The 21639-nt window shown below is 41.1% G+C and overlaps 1 protein-coding gene across 1 annotated transcript in view; it reads right to left on the bottom strand.

The window, feature by feature from the left end:
- The window catches only part of cdh13 (cadherin 13, H-cadherin (heart)), a 233285-nt gene extending 213430 nt beyond the window's left edge, over positions 1–19855 (bottom strand). The window contains exons 1-3 of the mRNA XM_030425730.1: positions 19731–19855; positions 18992–19238; positions 4603–4716 (exon numbers count right to left, since the gene is read on the bottom strand). Coding sequence (XP_030281590.1) covers positions 4603–4716; positions 18992–19238; positions 19731–19855 — 486 coding nt within the window. The remainder of the gene's footprint in view (positions 1–4602; positions 4717–18991; positions 19239–19730) is intronic.
- Between the last annotated feature and the right edge of the window lie 1784 nt (positions 19856–21639).

The raw sequence follows: 21639 nt of genomic DNA, 5'->3' as shown, positions 1-21639 counted from the left end.
TCTCTGCTTCTGGCTGACACTGGGTTGCTTGACCCCATATGCAGCCTGTCTGATATGCAGCATGTTTAGTGTGTTGAAGCAGAGCTGCTCTTGTTGGAGGAATGGCTTCATATGGCCTCTGCTTTCGGGCAAACATGTCAAGTCTAGCCTCATCTACACTAACAGCTGTGCTTGATCGATCATACAGCAGGACCACAAACTTCTCAAGGATCTCCGGGTCACTATCAGTCAGAACAGGAGGGTATTGACTTAGTTTGCTGAAGATGAGAGAGGCCTCAGGAAAAATGTCCCAGGTTTGCAAGGCACTTCAATCATAGACATAGTACACATTCAGGTATGGGATACAACTAGGTTCGGGTTACCTACACCTAGCCCGATCATTCATCCAGTATCATTTAAGTGCCGTGTGATCTGTACACCTTCCAGGTAAGCATACATGAACAAGTCATGTATTGCCACGCTTACCCTTGGCTCGGCTCTCACGCGCTGGCCCAACCTGTCAATTCAGGTGTGGCTATCTAACTACATCTATTACTAGCTAATTGGTGAGGGGCTGGTAGACAGCATTTGGGACACTAAACTTAGCTATACTATTACTGCTAGTCAAGAACTACAGTGTAAGTAAAACTATATCAGCTGACACTGAATCCCATGCTGAGTTCCACAGCAGTGAAGTAACCAGTGTGCCCTGGTTGTGTAATGACGTTCACTCTATTAAACAAAATCTTCCTAAACACACTAAATTGAGCTCTGACAGAAATGGTGGCCACCTTGAAAATGGTCTCCATCTTGAATTTTTGAGTGGCACACACCTTTTTCCATGAGAATGTTCCTTGAAGAATATTTGTACCAAATTTGATGATAGCATCACCATTTGAAAAGTTGATGTAAGGATTCAATAGAAATGGCGGCCATCTTGAAAAATGGTTGCCATCTTGAATTTTGGAGGGACAAGCACCATTTTCCAAAAAACATTCTTAAGAGAGTATTGTCACAAAATGTTATGCCTACATCACTGTTTGAACGATTGGCAAAATGAGCATTTGACAGAAATAGCGGCCATCTTGAAAAAATGACCGCCGTGTTGAATTTTTGGGTGGCCAACGCCTTTTTCCCAAAATGTGACCCTTAGAGAGTATCTGTGCCAAATTTCATGCTTGTATACCAATTTGAACGATTCTCTTGAAATATGTCATTAATCTGCTCCACTATCAAGCCTGTGTCTGAACCAATGCAGCAGCTCCCTGGTGCTCTCAAATCCTGGCAAAGTTCTGCCCAATGCTTTGCCCTCTGCTCTACCAAAAATTCTCTTGAACCTTCGATCTTAGGAAATCTACAAGTGACCATCCCCCTTTCTCTGTCTGTGCAGGCCTTTTTAAAGTCCCTTTGCCTGTACCTACCTACTTCTTCTAATTGGTCACTTTGACAAACTGAAGGTCCATCTATCCAATGGGTGAAAGAGGAGTTGACCTGTCTCTCTGCTCATCTCGCATAAATCACCTAACTCTGTTGCTGTCCCTTCTTGGGCCTTATACCCCAAAAAGTCCAGAATGGTCTCTTTGTCCTTCTAAGGGAACGTAAACGTTAAGACATCTCCCACCATCTGGCATGAGGGTACAGTTTTAGTACTTTATAATGGCCTTGCCTTCTGCTAACCTTTAACACACACACAGCTAAATAATAACTCCGGGACCCTTGGACCTGTAAGCCCCACACCGTCTACATTCCTTAACTCACACAAGAAGAAGCAATGGTCATAGTTAAATCTAAACTAAGTTAAATCAAAGATCAGAATGTGTTGCAGTCCAGATACCTAAAAGTGTTAGGGCTAGACGTTCCTTCCAATAGAGGCACACTTGGGTTTGCGACTGAGGGGTTTGCATTGCTGCAAGTTTGCTAATGTCTATATGGCAAACTAGCTACCAAGAAGCTAGTTAGTCCCACATTTTGGCTGGCTGATGTTAGCCTTTCAAACACTGCTAGTGAACAGGTAATGAAGCAGTGTTCTTAGTTATTTGATGACTTAATTGAGAGTGTGCAGTTGGAAATGAATTGCATATCTCCATCAGATCAATTGCAAATGGCACTATGATAACACCAGGATTGAAATAACACAAGAAAAATAAACAGCTGAAGAAAATTTATTGAAAATCTTCAGTTGCATCTGTTCACATCGACGATGATCAACAGCTATTGATAACGTATGACGATTTTGACTGATTGTCCCATTTAAAAAGTAGGAGATTTCAACAAATACCCTCTGGACCCTATTCTCAGGGCTAGTGGGGCACACAGAAAGGAGGCGTAGAAGTAAAAAATTGGAAATGGGGTCAAGTGATGTATCTTTTGCCTGGATTAGTGGGTCATTGTGTACAGCCAACAGCAGCAGTCAGAAGAAATGGTAGGCTGAATAGCTGCAGGCACTGAACTTTTTTGTTCAAGCAGGAGGAGCAAGGCAGCAGGAGTCAAAGAGCTTTTGACTGACTGACAAAAGTTAGAAATGGATTCAATTTAATGGAGTTTGACAGAAACTCAGCCTCTGATGGAAATGTCCCTGTCTTTCTCAAGTTAGTCTGACACAACTAAAACCATCAGGTAAGTTTAGGCATAATATAAAATGCTTAGCGTGGCCCTCTGTGACTTTTTATCACATCACAATGACTGTGCGGATTCAAAGAGCTGAACTGGAGTCCCACTCAGCCAAATCTTATTGAAGTAAAGTGATTATAAGCCTGCCAGAATACATATGATGGGATATTACAGGAAATGAATGCTTCCTAGTTTTGGAATGCATTGTATTTCTGTAAAACAGTCAATGCAAATAGACTTTGTTAACATGAGATCAATGAAATAAAAAACTATGCAGTGAAGGCAGAGAACTTTTGAAAGCAATTGGTTCCATAACAATGGTTGTAAATGACTTCAGGGACAGGGCTGTACACTTAGCTTTTTCACTAGGAGCACAGGTGCTCCTAAATTAAAAAAATTTAGGAGCACAGAAAAAATTTAGGAGCACTTTGAAATTTCTTAAATAACACAATTTTATTATTAACACTTAAATCACGTACACAGTAACACACATGTGCACTCAAACATAAACACAGTGCCATCATAAGGCCTACTGCAACCCTCAATTAAACACAGAGAACATCCCTGTCCCACATCTTTCTGTAGTCAGGTCGCCTGGCACTCTTGGCTGAGTTTATCCAGCGTGTGAAAAAAGAAAAGTTGTAAGCTATGACCAGTGTTGGGCACGTTACTTTTAAACTGACTAACTGAGTTAGTAACTGAATTACTCCACTATAAAAGTAATTAGTTACCAGGAAAAGTAACCATTGCGTTACTTTTATCTATTCCCCCTTTTGAGCTCGGCATTCATTTTAGCGTACTCGGCATCTACATATGTATTTAGAAAATGTAGTTATGCATGGCGGACCGGCTCCTGTTCTCCCCGATATTTTACCAATGAGTGCTCTGAAGGAGTCCAAGTCAACTGTTGATAACAGGAGCAAGTTCTCAACAACATACCTGTCTATCATTGCATTCAGTTCAGTCTGTGTCACAAGTTTTTGTGAAGCTGTTAGCGGAGCTCACGTTAGCCACACCTGGCCTGCTATCATGATCAACAGCCTCAGCAACGGAGTTTTTGGCCAGTTTTAGTTTTGTAGAAGCGTGTGCCACTGAGAGATGCTTCATTAGATCAGAGTTGCTTACAATGGACGTGGACAAAGGAGATTAAAGTAGTGTCTGTACTTCCACTTTGAAAACGTTAACTTTCCCTCCGGACTCTTCATTGCTTCAGTTCACCTCTGCTAGTTTGTGTGTGTGAGGCTGCTTGTGTGTAAACCGAACATTGCCACTGATTGGCTTAAGAACTCTCACTCAACGTTAGTGAGCCAATCATCATCACTTATGCGGTTGTCCCGCCCCTCCCTCCTCCCTTACCGGAGGAAAATAAAACAGCTCTGTAGCTCCGGTGGCTGAGAGCCGAGTCGGATGAAAACACTTCAATGATCAACTTCAGTTTCTAATGCGCCACATTTAATAGTCGGTAACGGTAACAGCGTTGTAAGGATTGAAATAGTAATTAGTAGATGAGTAGATTACCCGTTACTGAGAAAAATCCGTACTCGCACGTGTGCTCCCTTTTTATTTTTTCTACTCGCACAATCTATTTTTAGGCGCATATGCGAGTAAAATGCTCGCACTGTACAGCCCTGAGGGACCTATCACACCTATCATAATCGCAGAACAGCTGCTGCCGTTCTCTTCTCACATTCTTATATTCCTCCATATAGCTGCAGTCATAATCGTCATATCTCCCCTTAAATTATCCATGTGACATATTAGGAAGCATTCCATATCCCTCTCTGTTTTGGGCTAAATTAGACCATGCTGAAAACTCAACAAATGCACAAATTGAATTGCTGCTCCAGTACATTGGGACAGGACTCTCCAGGGTGAGCATTTCAAAAGCAAAGCACCACACTCACTTTTTTGATTGCCATGAAACTGTTCCAGAGTAAGAATTGGTTCCCATTACCATTGCTATTGGGAAATCAAACCCACCAGAGTTTTATGATAGGACCCCATGTTTCTTACCTTGCCAATGATCCTGGGGAAAGGAGCTCTCTGGTTCTCAGTTACGATCACAGGAGGAACCAGCAGGGACCTCTTAGATCTATATGGCAGTGTCTGGCCAAGACCCAGGATATTCTAAGACAAAAAAAAGAGAAACCACATTGTTGAACAGAAATACTGTGCTGTTACACCCCTAATTATTCTCACACAAACCCTGCCTTGCCTTAAATGACTTGTAAGCATCTTGTTAGCCAAATTCCCTACAATGATGCATAGACACAAACACTGCAAGTAGTCAGCTCTGCATTTTTTATATTGAAAATGCTGAAACATGCAACTCTTGGACTGATTCCCAATTTGATGGCAGAGGGGTATGTGCTACATCACGACGAATGCAAAGAAGCTGAGCGCTTGTATCTGGCAGCCAGCACCATATGCTTTACACGTTTGGAGAGGAGAACCGGGGAGATGATATTCTCTGAGCAAATATGAAATAACTGCTGCTTGCACTCCAATTGAATCAGTATTTCTAAATTATTTGTTCAGCCCGTATATGAAATAAGAACAGGAGAGAGAAGAAGAAAAAGCAAAACATTTCATGCAAGAGGAACAAAGACAAACAGACATGGAGACAAGGTTTTGCCATAACTTGCATTGTTCAAGTAGGAGCAAAACAAACTAAAATGTTTTTTGGTTTTCCTTTTACTCTTGAGAACAATAGAGCTGAATCTGTTTTCATCTTCCACCCTCCTGCTGTTGTATAGAGAGATGTGTTTTTTACTGTGTAATATAGTGAGAAATTTGCCACGCTCTTCTTAACTTTGAGATCACTGATTCAGTTAGGGGGCCTCTGTTTGGATGTTGACGAGAGTAATGTCTGTCACCTGCTAACAGGAAGGCGATGACCTACAGGGAGGAAAAGTCATCTGACAGTCTGCACACCTGGACACAAGCCGAGGAGAGACAGCAAACACACACACACACAAACAAACACACACACATGCTTGTGCCAAATCTATATAACTATGTCCACAAAACATGCATATGTTTTATTAGGTACCAAAAATGACCGGACCTACACTGCAAACAATTATGTGTGGTATGGTGATAAGCTCTTACTGCTAAAAGATACTGTACGAACTAGTTGACATAATTTTTTTCAATCAAAACTGACACAAAAAAATCCATGAAGTTGATAAATCTTTAGTCTCACATCCTGTTCGTTTACTGTTTGTTTCTGACTATGTATATCTTTCAAAGACCTTCAAACTGGAGATACAATTAACGCTTCCCAAGCAGTGAAGCACTGTCCAGTGATGCAACCTGATCCACCGAAAAAGTCAGAAGTGGGGTGGGAGGGAAAGCCATCACCTGCATAGAGAGCTCATCTGTCCCCTGTGTCTAAGGGAAGTCAACCGAAGGAAATACCAGAACAAAAGCTACAAAGAGTTTTGTCTGCTACCTTGCATATAAGCACCCTTTTCTTAGATAAAGTGTGTCTTACATCGATGGCGATCATAATGCAAGGATGAAGCATGAGAATAAAATGGAACTGCTGTTGAAGCGAGAAAACAATACAGAGACTGCTCAATTCAAGATATAGTTTATCACAGTTAACTCTGATTTAGAAACAATTTAAATGTAAATAGAGTTAAAAAAAAATAAGCCTAATCAACAAAAGGGGGCGATAGGGTGTGAAATATGCATCATCAGTGATGAACCCCTGCTGCTTTTCTTCCATCACTCGTACTCCAGTTTAACATCAGTCAACAGTAAGAATATTCTTTGTCTGGGTAACAGTCTCAGCAGAGGAATCCCCGCTGATACCACAAGGTTTCTTGTAGAGCCTCCGTCCGTCATTCAAGACATGAAGCACTATGCTATATTTGGTTTAGGAACATAAGTTCCTGACCAAGGCTCTTCTCATTTTTCCTTTTAACAGCTCCTTTCACACAGGAGAAGTCGCATTAACGCCGCAGTGGCGGTTCGCCAATTCTCCGCCGATTGTGATTCACACAGAGCGAAGCATCTCCGCTCAAAGACGAACCATGTTGTTACAACGTGTAGTGATTGAGATCCTGACCAGTGTTGGGAATAACAGCGTTACAATAAACGGAGTTACTAACGGCGTTACTTTTTTCCAGTAATGGGTAATCTAACTAATTACTATTTCCATCGTTACAATGCCGTTACCGTAACCGACTATTAAATGTGGCGCGTTACAAACTGAAGCTGCTCATTGAAGTTGTTGTCATCCGACTCGGCTCTCAGCCACCGGAGCTGTAAAGCTGTTTTATTTTATCATTTTTTTTAGCTTGGCGAGGGAGGAGGGAGGGGCGGGACAACTGCATGAGTGATGGTGATTGGCTCTCTCAGGTAGAGTGAGAGTTCGTAAGCCAATCAGAGGCAGTGTTCAATTTACACACAAACCACACACACACACAGCAGCCTCGCACACACAAACTAGCAGAGGTGAGCTGCAGCAATGGGGAGTCCAGCAGGAAAGTGGAAGTACAGACACTACTTTAATCTCTTGTCTACGTCCGTTGTAAGCAACTCTAATCTAACGAATCACCTCTCAACGGCACATGCTTCTACAAAACTAGTGGCCAAAAACACCGTTGTTGACACTGTTGATGATGACAGTAGGCCAGGTGTGGCTAATGTGAGCTCCGCTAACAAAGAAGGACACGGAGCTGTCCAAGCAGCTACAGCTGGATTTTTCTGCTCCAGCTTCACAAAAACATGACACAGACTGAACTGAATGCAATGATAGGCAGGTATGTTGTTGAGAACATGCTCCTGTTATCAACAGCTAAATGAGACTCCTTCAGAGCACTCACTGGCAAAAATATTGGGGAGAACAGGTGCCGGTCCGCCATGCAGAAAGACATTTCTAAATACATAGATGCCGAGTATGCTAAAATGAATGCCGAGCTCAAAAGGGGAATATTTAAAAGTAACACAATAGTTACTTTTCCTGGTAACCAGTTACTTTTATAGTGGAGTAATTCCGTTACTAACACAGTTACTTTTTGGAAGAAGTAACTAGTAACTGTACTTTTTTAAAGTAACGTGCCCAACACTGATCCTGACCCACCAAACATCCTGGAGAGTGACGAAGTTAGGTTTTTAGCTCTAAATTACATGTCAGGTAATGTTGCTTTGTGGGACATTTCTCTGTATAAAGTTGAGTGAAGGACCTGTATAGTTAAGCGACCGTCTGAACAACACGCCTGTGATACGCGAAGCCAGTTTATCCTTTTGCACTGGTTCGGTTCGCCAATCATGCGGCCCTGATACTACCTCCAGAGGCGTATAACACAACCCAATAGGAATGTTAGATTGATGCTACAGAATCCAAGAGAGTTGTATGTTCCAATTTTAACATTAGAGATATTGTTTAAACAACAAACTGAAATGGTAATTTATATTAGAATGACAACCAGCAGCCCCTAAAACTTTGCAACTCTATAGCAAAATCACTGTGACATCACTCTAACAAGTCACTTTGGGTGAGACAGGGGCAGTTGATTTGCATTGCAGAGATATAACTTCTATAGATTTAAAATAAAAAACAATGGTCCAATTTATCTGACGTCTCAGCTGTACTTACTTTATAGATGTTGTGGCTTTGGTAGTGTCTTTGATCAGAATCAGAATCAGAGATCCTTTAATGTCCCGCAGACGGGGAAATTTGTTTGTCGCAGCAGCAGAATATTACAAGAACAGAGCAATAGCAAATAGACAATATAAAATAGACACTATAATTAAAAAGTAAAGAATTTGAATTGACATATATACATATTTACATGATATAGTGCAAGAATGGACAGTAATTATCATATACAGATTTTAAATATGTATAATAAATATGGGTGATGAAATGGGTTTGTACAGAGTTATTGCACAGTGCAGAGTACAGAGTGAGGTCTATAGGGAGCAATGCTGGTTGTACAGTCTGACAGCAGCAGGAAGGAAGGACCTGCGATACCTCTCCTTCACACACTTGGGGTGTATCAGTCTGATATCTATATAACTACAACAACCACATTAGCTAAACTCTTTTTCTATTCTAACTTAGATAAATGGACACACATTTTATATTGTGTTTAGGTACTGTAAAATGTACTGACAAATGCACTAGCCTGTGTAGATGATAAGCTACTTGTAAGCTACAGTTTCCATTGTGAGATTGTTTAATTTTGTTTTTTCCTACCAGGGCTCAGCCTGCCAGCTGCTGTCAATCAAATATGGACATGGACAGGAAAGAGGCATTCCGATGTTTAGCGTAAAGACAGTTTTTTCTTCCTTCACAGTAAAACAAATAAGATAAACGTTAAACCCTAAAAATAAATAAAAACACTATGACATTGTTTTTGACAGAAAACAGAGAAGACTTCTTATGATTTTGAAAAAAAAATACCTAACCAAGTTAAAGGAAGACAATGAATTCAAGGTTTTTCTGAGTCCATCTAACTGAAATGTTACTTTCTAGGACACTGGAAAGATGGCAGATTTTGCAGTGTACCTGGAACCTTCCTTTTGTAATGATTCTGGCAGACTGTGGACAAAAGCAGTATGAGCACTACTGCTTCTCTTGGTAAAAGATCTTGAGCTGACAGGAGCTCACATTTGTTGCAAGTGGAAGACGCATCATCTTTGAAATATTTTCCTTTTTTAAATGGCTGTCTGCAGCATGCTTAGTGGTGAGGTAATAGGTTATCGTAATAGGCTGATAATGTGATCAAATGATGGTAAAACAAGTAAACTTTATTCTAGTGTCGTATCACCAGACTACAGAGCGGTATAATTCTTGTTGTTGAGAGACTCCTTAATTCATCCTCAGCACACCACCAAAAACAATAGCTTACATTTTAAAATTGAAATAATCGAGATAATTTCGAATCCATTAAGAAGAAATATATAAAAATAACCAATAATCTCACCAATGGTCTTGTTTGCTTATGTACGTCATATTGCAGCATCATTATCCAAATGAGACTGTATATAACCTGTTAAAAAACTCCTAGAAGTACATTCAACAATGTATCCACTTAACACTTATCTGATCTGGCCCATTCAACCACAGTCCATTATCCCCACAAAGGCAGTCACTGGCTAAACGTTGAGCAAAACAACAGAACAATGACAGTGGAAGAAACAACACAGCAACCACCTTCAATATGAAAAGGAAAACACAGACCTGAGGGTTTCGTGTTTTCATTTGCAATGCAAATAGTCTCTGTTGTCCTTCATCTTTTATAGCCTACTTTACAGCACTTTATTGACAATGTGCACTGCACACGGATGTGGCTGTGTGTAGCTGTGTGTGTATGTGCAGGGGGCTGCTTGCTTGCTTGGGTGTTTACTGTTTAGCTGCTGTTCTTGGCTGACAGGAACTCTGGCACCATTCTCACCCCTGTCAGAATGACGGAAAGAGAACAGGTTATAGGGAAAAACTGAGCCATTTGTTTACAGCACAATGCCGACACTGAGGCAGAGAGGGCACCACCAAACACTCACACCACTAACCACCTCTCTTCTTCACTCTGAGCTCTCTGAGCTACAAAGGTCAGAGAAAACACAATGAAACAGTAATCATAAACACAACCCGAGCAGAACAAACCAAAGACACACCAAGCGGTCTCTGAAATGACCACTCTTACTGCACCCACTGGGGGATGACCTTCCAAATGTCAAATCGAAAACTGGACCTGAAGCGGTTAAAGAGAACACTGTGAGAGATAATACAACCTATTTTATGTCTAAAGAACACAGTCACTGCAGCAGTGTGTGTGTGTGTGTGCGTATATGTATGTGAGCGGTTCACAAGCAAGATGATGGACTTTTAAGTAGTGCCTGTAAAAAACCAGCCCCAAGTCTGATGCCCAGGGATGAATGCATCAATCCAATCATGCACAGGTCTGAGCTGTGTGATATTTGTACAGGAGAGAAGAAACGCTGGGGGGCAAATGGGCAACATGAGGTGTCTGGATATGGAACAAGGGTAGACCATGCTAACAAATCCACATCTGCAGTGAGCTGAGATACAGTAGATATGGAGAGACCTGTGAATGACCTACAAGTGGCTGAGCACAGGGTACAGTTTGTCCTGCCATTTGAGGATGACTCACCACAAGGTATTCATAACTTGCAGCGCCACCTTCCTCCCCCTCACCTTTTTACCTGCCACTTTGCACCTCTCCCTTGTTCTCAGCTTTCTTAGCACTGTTTTTTCCCCTCATTTTCGCTCTTTGAGGTCTGCATGTGTGATGAATAGTGTTCTTACAGTTTGGTGACACCATAAGAGGAGGGAAGCCATGAATCTTTTATTCGTCCTGTTCATAAATTACTGCCGCGCCATCAACCCTGATCCAGCCTTAGTACATTTACTTCTCTCCGTCTCTCGAAAGAACATTAAGGCATCTCAGTGTACTGAGTTGAACATGTCATGACATGACAAAAAATAATCTTGTTAAAGAGATTTAGATAGACTTGACCAGTCAGAGATAATAAGAAGGATGTTGACAGCGTTTACATGCAAATATACTGTATCACAGAACGTGTCCATGGTTGTGTGTGCGTGTATGTGTGAGAGAGAGAAAGGTAGAGCCTTTGTCATTGTCATCTGAGCACTGAGTTACCATGGCAGTAAAGTCACGTCCTTGTCTATTCTGCCATTTTCCCTCTCAATGCTATATTGAGAAGTGTCATTACTCATTTGTGACAATGTGTTGGAGACCTGGTGAGAGATGTGTAATATCAAGGCCAGCATCAGCCACTGCACAGCTATTCTACGTGGACTATGCTCTCGGATATGCAGCCAGGAGAGACCGTACAGTCAGTTCTCCTCATACACAGTTAAGCTAATTTATGTTGGTGTCAGCAGTATTTAAATGCACAAAACAATAACATTTACTCAGTCGCCTGATAACACGTTCCTCAAGGTGGGCGTCTACAGCACAATGTTTCACAGTTTGTTAAGAGTGTATTCAACAAAGCGTAAACACTTTTCATCTTAGTCGAGCAGAATACAGCGAGACACGGATGGTTAAAGCTTATTATTCAATTAGCTGAAATAATTAATACTAAGCAAACATGATTATATGTCCGTGTGTGTGTGAGTACATTTTCACCTGCAGATAGTGGTGTTGAGAATTCACTGACAATAAACCAGACACAACTTTTTTTTGTTCACAAGATCCGTATTTTACAATAAAATGCTAGGTTTAGTCCCTTATGCTACACAGGAAAAATATCAATTATTATCTATTAAACAATTTTATATAAACATTAGGGATGGAACAGTTTATGGAAACCGTCCGAACCATTCGGTTAAACTGCCTCGGTTCGGTTTGCGTTGTCGAGTTCGGTTCATAGGCATGCACGTACACTCCACAGCAGCAGGTGGCAGTATTAAGCTGGATGCCAACCGCCAGTAAACAACAAGAAGAAGCAAAGCGGTGTAGCAGATAGTAATAGAGTATCTTTGGGTCAGTTGTGGAGACGTTTGGGGACATGGCAAGTGGAAAAGAGTCAGAGCTAGAAGAGACGCCAGCAGCACTGTATAGGTCTGCTGTATGGGACCACTTTGCATTTAGAGAGACCTACGATGATGGCAGTAAGAAAGTTGTTGACAAAAGTGCGACAGTGTGCAAGCATTGTGCAACACATGTTGTTTATGCTTACAGTAACACGACAAACATGTCAGCTCATCTGCGAAGACATCATCCCAATGAGACAATTGGCAGCGCAAGGAGGACAGGACAACTTCTACCCCCCGCAGCTTTTAAACAGCCTGACAGTGACGAGTCAGGCAGGGCAAAATGCATAACGAAAGGAGTGGGGTATTTCATAGCCAAAGTTATGCAGGCTTTTGCCGTGGTGGAGGGTGCGGGATTTCGTTGTATGATTAAAACACTCGAGCCACGATATAAAATTCCCCCCCCCGCAAATACTTCAGCAACATGGTAATTTCCACACTTTATGAAGAGACCCGACGAGGAATTGCTAAAGGGTTGTCTTCAGAGATTTGAGAGCCATTTTTACGTTTATATTTTTTAAGATATAATTTTTGTAAGAACCACAATTGATAAATGGAGGTTATACGTTTCATTCAGTTCAGTATGTGTGCCCAGTATGCACAAAAGATTCCACCGCATTTTAACGACAGTGAATAACTATTTGTTCTTTATGTATTACATGTAGCATTTGTTAAAGATAACTTTAGTTGCCAAATAAATGAAAAGCTTGTTGGAACTAGCAATGTCTCCTCTCTTGCAGTGCCAGAATCTTACCTACTTTTAACCTAATTATGTCACAATAATGTATCAAATGTCAGACTGCCTCATTCTTTCAGTTTTAACCTGAGACATACGAGACATAATTGATTTTCGTATCAACGTATACCAAACCGAACACCGTGACCACAAAATTCACAAAGTGATATGAACCAAACCGTGGATTTTGTGAACCATTCCACCCCTAATAAACATGTATATTTATGGGTTAGTCATGAAATTAACATTATTTAAGTGTTAGAGAGTGTTGAGAATGAGCTCAGCCTCACAGCCTGAGAGATGAAGCTTCTCTGAGGTCAGGCAGCGGATACGTCTGTATCTTTTGCCAGACGGCAGCTGGGTGAACAGAGTGTGGCTGGGATCTTTTAGGCCTAGTCCACACATAAGGGGTTATTTCTGTAAACCGAGTTTTGGAAAAAAAAAGAAAGAAGAAACCAACCTCCATCCAGATATGTGTTTTAGCACAGTTTTAGAAAAGATCCCTATCCATACAACACTCTTGAAAATGCATATCTCATGCTTATTTAATGTACACTGAGTATGCGGGAAACAGATCGTAACACATACGCTGAGGTCACATTATTCAATGAAGCAACAAACACTGATAAATATGTGTTTAAAAAAGGCCAAAGCGCATAGAGAAGGCTTTGTTTCAACAAAAAGCCAAGAGCTTGTAGACATGCTGATTCCCAGGAACCCCCAAACGGTTAACCTGCTCCACCTTGTCTCCTCTGATGTAGACAGGGGTGAGTGTCTTCGTCTCCTTTCTTCTAAAATCAACAGAGCTTCCTTGGTTTTGTTGACACCGAGCAGTAGATTGATCTCTGTTCACCACTGAGCAAGAGTGTTGATTTCCTCCCGATATCAACTTTCATCACTGATGACGGCAGTCATGTTACATGGTTCATGCGTGACAACACATTAAAGCAAATTACAATGCTCTATACAATGTCTTGAAAATCATGTTATTTTCAAAAGCACTTTAGCAGCTATTAAAAGCATCACTGCTCTTACAGGAAACATCTCTACTATGTCAGTTTGTGTTGAATCTTGACCTCCATGTTTTCTTTCCAAGCCCCCTAGCATTGTAGATGGGCACTTAATCTGTATTTATAGAGCTTTCTCATCTTTTACCCCCCACTGGAATAATATATCAGCTGTTTTGATTACCAAGAAACTTTTCCCATCTCATCCTCTTGAAAACCCACTTCGAAAATAATGTCTTTGTTATCCTCTGCTGACCTGAAAAAGTCATCTAAGTGGTGATCCATGTTTCCCTTAACTTCCATCACAGTCACACTTTTCTCTCATCTGCAGCTGGTACAGCACCCAGGAGAGAGGCTTTCAACTACATCTGAGAGACCTGAGCATCATTTTCATAATCTAATTTTAGCTTCTCTCAGTTGCCACCTAATTTTAAGATTCATCCCCCCAAAAATTAACAATACTACTTACAGCATAACTTAAACCCTACCTTTAATCCCGATGTACTGAAACGGTCTATGCCTGATGGCTTTGTCATCTTCATACAAATACTGGACTCTGACTTTAATATTTCTCTTGATAAACAAAGCAGTTCAACAATTAGCTCTACTTTTTTTAATTATACACATCAATAATGTGAAGGTTTGTTGTGCTGCTCTTATAAATGAACATGGCGTTAAGCCTTTGGTCTTCCAACGCATAAAAGCGAACAAAGAATGTGTAAGTTAGCAGATATATTAAACCTTTTCAGGGAAGATGGAAAAAAAGACAGACTATGTGCAGTAAACAGAATTAACCAATGACAGCGACAGAACAAGCTAAGGAGAGATAGCGTGAGTGGGATGGAGACAGAGAGAGGGAGATTATTTGTGTTGTGTTGTGTTGTATAATGTGCAATGTTGTGCTGTGGTTGCAGGATGTCACATCTTAGTCATCCCCAGAAAGCCTCACTGAACGCTGAGAGCTTGGTTAGAGAAAATCTATTTGCCATTGCGGGATGAGGATTTTGCTCAGGATGCGATATTACATTTCATTCAGTTTGGAAAAATGGATGAAACATAACAAAAGCAAAATAAATAGGCTTTTGGACTGCGATTATTTTGCCTCTTATCAGTTGTTACATTTGAATGGTGCCTATAAATGCCCCCTGAAGGTAAGCAAATGTTCTTCATAGCTGTTGTTTTGCACAGCACAACCAAATCAACGCAGAATAATACACACAAAAAAGTCCATATCTCGGAGCGTGCATTTGTTAAATTGAAATGCATTCTTCCATTTATTCACATATTGATCGGCTGAAAAAAAGGAGGGGGGGAATAAATTACTCTTTGAATTCCGAGTTTCGCTCATAATAGGAATCATTCATCAGCCGCCTCTCTCCCTCTGGGCCTGTGTTACAGCAAACTAACAGCTTGCGCATAGGAATTAAAAACGGATTCTCTCCACCTTCGCTCACAGCACTTATCAATTATCACCAGCCAATACTTTGTGCTACAATACCATTAGTTATGCCGATAAATCCACCATGGAATGTTTCCGTTCTGTGTTGGAGAGAAACAAAGGGAGGTTTGGGGCGAATAAAAAAATCTTACTTTGACAAGAGTATAACAAAGAGATTTCATTACCAAACTTCCTCTGTGGTAGAATAATTGAAACACAGGGAAGAGGCATCAAGGCAACGTCTCAGACAGCAGATTTAAAGCTCAGCACCCCTGTCAGCAGAGACATTCCACAAGTCCGACCCCTGGCTTATTGAAACAAGCTTTATATTACGCCACAAGTTAGTTACAGATTCTTTAGAAGCTGCTGCTGCTGCACTGAACTCCTCTTTGATTGGCCACTTGAGACGGTGCAGAGGCGCAGTGTGGGGAAGTGAAGAGCAGACGACGGGAAATGGACAGAGAAAGGGACAATCGATTTTCTGATGATATGAGTCCCAGAGCTTGAGGAGCTTAGCAGATTAATTGATAGTGAAATAATGAGAGCTTTTAACCAGCATGCCTTACTGGAGGACTCCTTCACTCTTATATGCTTCTATTAGTTTTATGTCCTGCTCTCTGCCCGGCAAATGAAATTAACAGTGGAGTTAACTTCTTTACATGGGATAAATACACTACTTCATCAAAGTGTTGTATAAACCAGATTTCCCATTTCTAACGCTTGAAAAACTATGGTAAATGGATTGTATTCATATAGCGCTTTTCTTGTCTTAACGTTGACTAAAAAGCACTTTACAGCACAAGTCAGCATTCACCTACTCATGCACATTCATGTGTTCAGGTGTGAGAGGCTACCACACAAGAAGCCGCCTACTCATCAGGAGTGATACCCATTCATACACACTCATACACTTATAGGAGAGCCACTGGGGGCAATTTTGGGGTTCAGTAAGCAGGGGCTTGGGATCAAACCACGACCCTCCAAATGGTGGACAGCCAGCTTAATTACTCACTGTAACAAGACCAAAACTCTACAGACAAGCTAGCTGCTCTGTGAGACTGCATTTAGGCACAGCAGTGCTGTGAGATAAATACTAATGCTGGCATGCTAACAAGGTGGTAATGATAATGTGAACATGCCAAAGCTGTAATGTCCACCATGACCACATTCAATTATATTAGTTTAGCATATTGGCAACATTAGATTATTATCAATAAACACAAAGTACAACTGAGGTTGAAGGGACTGTCAAGTATCCAAGTAATATCTTGACCTCAAGGTGGTGCAAGATGAGAAGTCAGAGGATCACAGTTGTTGATTGAAAACATGAATTTGTGTTCCAAATTTTGTGGCGATCCTTATGCTATGTATTGGGACATTTTTCTTCAAACCACAAGCATTAGTCTTACAGCAGTGTTATAGAGACAGTGATAGGCATCATGGAAATGCATTACACAGCTGTAGAGATATTTCAGTCTGAACCAAGGTGGTGGACCAAATTACAGTCATGCCTCCCACATAGCATACAAAGCTGAACTCCTGTTCTCTTATTCAAAATAAAGGCATAACAAAATGAAATGATATGTGAAAGTGATCCACATACAGAAATGTGTCCTAGAAATTCACACCGAGGACTGACCATATGGTCATATTAGTCACTTGAATCCTCACTTCCCACACACAACTTGCCAAGAGACTAATTCACTTACATCCTCAATGACTTGCCCAAGTAACACCCATGGACTAGCTAACCAAATAAACAATGGCGAAAGGCACAAACAAATGAGAGCCACATCATGCCTAAAGGGATGGAGACATTCATTAAGCTAAGAGCTGAAGGAATGGTAGCAGTGGGACTCTGAGCACTGCAGCGTGAAGACAGATGATTGCTGAGAGAATGAAGGGAACACCAATATTACCTGCAGTCCCAACTTTTCCTGATCAACTTAGTGTAATGAGGTACAATGGTGTTTATTCAGGTGCACAGAGTTTTGTATGCCAGTCAATTTGCTGGCCACAGAAACACATTTCTATAAAGTACACAAACAAAAGGACACATTTGCAGAGAAACAAAGCACAGCTTTGGAGGGCAGGCGCACTGGCCAAATTCCCATATAACTGGAATGGGCCAGCATTATTTTTCATACACCAGACCCTGGTGCAGAAACATTAGAGCCGTTTATGTTTCCCTGTCCTCTCCTCCTCTAGTCCATGTGACCTCATGCATGAAAAATGATTAAAAAAACACGAGAAGAGAGAAAAATATGCACATTTGGGTACAACATCAAAGTGTAAGTGTATCCAATGTGTTCTTTTATTTGAGGAAAACTCACTTGTGTAGACCATATGTGAAAAACCAGAGGGGACCCCTTTATAGTCCAAGACACATTTTGGCAAAACATGCCAGTAATCTGCATCAATAATCTAGACTGCCTATGATCAAACGTTAAATCCAAAAACCTTCAGACATATTTGGTGCTGACTAGAGTTGTTGTTGCCATCTGCAAAAGTGTTAGAGACTGACACATCTCTGGTGATGGCAACGATATGTTTGTAGGTTTGGCAGAGCACAGCAGCAGCTGTTCTCGTGGCCTCCTCCAGCGGCTTTCACATGGTGCTCTTCAGTGAATCAAAACCTTTTTACTTTTTATATGACTCTCCCGGAGGATGTATTGTCAATCATCTTTACTGCCATCTTTTAGTGAGGCTGTATTGTCTGTGCTCGCTTTAAAATAGAAGGCTATTTTCTTTAAATGACAGTTACCTGGATATCTGGACTTAAATTATTTTCACTTTCTTTAAAAGGTCCAATCGGTTTTGACAGTTATCGATGAATGTGTTTCCCAACTGCAACATATGGAAACTCTGAGGTTGTGCAGTTATGTTAATTGATGATAATTAAGGTCACATGAGTGTCTCAAATTTGAGTGATTCGAATTAATCAACATATGCATGAAGCTGACTGACAACAGATGCCTCTGAACACTTGATTAATTTGTTTTTTTTATGTTTTTAATTTGCAATTACGATTACTAGTGTATGAATATCTTGTGAATGACACCTAGCACCTGTGTTTCCGTCTTTAAGCAGGCTTTCCCTACAAAACTCTCCATTTTGTGTCCTCAGTTAAAGGAACAGTTTGTAAAATGTTGAAATATGTTTCTTGCCAGGATGACAAGATCGATACCACTCTCATATCTGCTGTCTGCTTTTTTCTACAGTGTTGTGTCATATCAGGACATGGAGACTGGACATAGGTTTATAAAACTTTGCTGAAGGCTTAAAGAGTCAGGTACCTTGGCAGAATGGCTTACAGTCTAACCAAATCGCCAAAATAAATGTTGACAACAAATGGACATTTCCGACATTTATTCCAGCAATTGGGTTGGGTTTTTTATGGCGGGCTAGCCCAGAGCATCCACAGCAGACTCAAGGAAACACAGCTAACCACTGTCCCTTTGGAAAGCTAACCAGCTGCTGGCTGTAGCTTCATAATTGCAGAAAAGAAATATCAACCCAAAAATGCTCTTATTCACCAAGGGCATTAGTCTTTATCCCCAGTAATACTACATAAGAGCAACCTTTTCGATCTTTAAAGACACAAACCTTTTCAGATTTAAAGAAGTGTAAATAAAGAGACTGATCTTAAAAAAAAAGCCCCACACACAAACAGACATACTTACTCTGAGACTGTGCCCCAGCTGACCCGGCAGTCCAGTGACTTCTACCTGTGCCATGTCATCTGCATGTGCACCGAGCCCGTGGATGAACAGGAGAGGACTGCTGTACAGGACATCTCGCTGGGGAACCAGATTCAAATCTCCATCCACATAGAAGCTGGGGTCCGACACCTCAAATCTAACGTCCTCGTTGCCCGCGCAGTCATCAAACTCGACTGGAAGAAACACACAGAATGAGTAGAAGTTATGACTTCACTCTGAAAAAATTACAAACAGCGGGAATGTCAAGAAAAACCTGCCATAGGAAACACAGTCACTGAGGTATATACCACACTGTAAGGAACAGAACTGGAGGGGTTGCCAAACAATCCACAAAAACAAGTAATCGTCAGATATAAAACAGATGCCCTGAAGATAAACAGATACCCTGAAGAAATAGTAGGACGTTCTGAAAGGCTCTGTCAGCAAGGGTACAATAAAAGTCAGTGATCTCTACTCACACAAGCCTGATGCAATATTTATGACCCATTGCACAACATGCTATTAATGTGTCTGGCTTTGCTTTTGCAGGCTGTTGCATGTACTACAAAGAGGGCCGTGGCACCCAGTTACAAGATTGGATGAGAAGAAAGGATTTAAGGTACAGGAGAAGAAACGTGTCACCTGTGAGTTAGGTGCGTGTGACGCGTGCACATGGGAGCTTGTCTTGTCTGACTCAGGGAGATAGCGCCAAGGACTCTACCGGGCTTTATCCCTTCTGATCATGTTCATCCTCTCTTTATCTTTCTCACACACTCCCCTCGGTATGGCGACGAGATCCCCATGCTGCCCCCACCCTCGCCCCAGCAAGATCCTTTCCTCCCTCATCCTTCAGCTCCTCTTTACCTCAACCTCCTGTCATGCTCCCTTACGGTCACTGATCGTGGCAGGACTGGTCCCAAAAGAAGCCTGCAAGCATGTACGTGTACACGTGTTGATGATTAGTAAGGCAGGTGGAACAGGAGTCACATGGCTCCTTACAGTTTCTCAGTACAGGTGCTGCTGCAGGTGGCAGCTTATGTAATTCTTTATCATTTCTTTTTTTAATTCTGTTTGAGATCAGAAATTGTTTGTAATTGAAAACAAAATGAGGATACTCCATTTGGTTACCAATATTAATGCAGCCTCATATTTCTGGACTGAAATGTTCCAGAGTCTAAAAAAACTACTTGTTTGCTCATCGGAAAAAAACAGAAGAAAAAAATGAGATGAGATTGTGTTTCAACACTCCACTGCGACAACGACGGGGCTGTCAAGACAATATCCTGCATGATTCATCAATTATGGATGTGATTCTTTCAGCTTAATATAACAGAAAGCTATTGGGTAACTCATGACCAGCTGAAGGAAATTGTTCAGAAAAGATCTGGAAGTCTCTCATGCCTGTGTTCTGTTCACATTGGGGACTGGGGGACCGGATTTATGGGAAAGAAATGGGTTCAAATTTGAAGCCCATATTTATCAAGTTTTTCAGAGCAGCTTGTGGCTCAGTAGTGGTGTCTCTCTAAAGATAAAACACAGCTCCAGTCTCCAGTGCAAAGGCTGTACTCTGCTGAACCGACTCATTAAAAGCTGTTAAACCGACCTTCCTCACAAATACAATGTATTTAGATCATTGCTATACAAATATGTTCACAACCAGCAGATGATTCAGTTTTACTTGCAGTTTTTTTTTGGGATTATCAATAGAAGGCAAATTTTCATCTATAAAATGAGTCAATTGAGTAAATCTATTCAATCTGATTGAACTTTATTTTTCTGTTTTAGTCAATTACTATTCTCCAGAAGTTACATTGTGTTGCTCTAAAGCTATGGTATAATCCTTGAGATTCAAAACTCAACCCAAGAGTCCACCATCCCCATGCAGGATTCAAATGACCTATGTATTAACACACGAGGGAGTCACAAGAAAACATTTGAGCATGTAAAATGAACTTCACTGTTTTTAAATTCATTATCTCACCAGTATAACTGTTGTAGGTTATTCCCACTATAAGAACATATTCAATGGTTAATTGACTTGCATTTTCTTTAGCACTTTTCTGGTCCATCTACTTTACAGCACTTTACGACACTTGTCACTTTCACTCATTCACACACACATTCATACACTGATGGCAGGGGCTGCCCATGCATTGTGTCAACCTGCTCAGCAGGAGTTATACAGCACTTCCTAACCAAAGTGCTCGATACTTCTATGTTCAGCCATTCACACACATTCAAACACTGACGAAACAGCCATTGGAAGCAATTATGGGTTCAACTTCTTGCACAAGGACACTTGGACATGAAGCTGGAGCCAAGGATCAAACCAGTGCTCCCCAAAGCTGCCACAGCCCCAGCTACATTTGCTGCTGTGTATTTTCTTTATTAGAAAGACTGAATAGGTCTGACACAGAGTGGCTTTTATTCTAAAGAAGCCTTGAGAAACACAATGTATTTATATCAGGAAAGTAAGAGCTTTTGATTGATCATCACAGAGTTCATTTTACACATTTTTTGTCAGCAGATCAGCAGGTAGTGGAAAGAGCAGCCCCTCCTTTAATAAGCCAAGACTGTTGGCCTTTCTCGATGTTATCATAACAATGACACTTAGTTGTGCTTCACACAGG

Source organism: Sparus aurata, chromosome 8, assembly GCF_900880675.1.
Source record: "Sparus aurata chromosome 8, fSpaAur1.1, whole genome shotgun sequence".
Classification (NCBI taxonomy): domain Eukaryota; kingdom Metazoa; phylum Chordata; class Actinopteri; order Spariformes; family Sparidae; genus Sparus; species Sparus aurata.
This window is presented reverse-complemented; position numbering and strand designations above follow the sequence as displayed.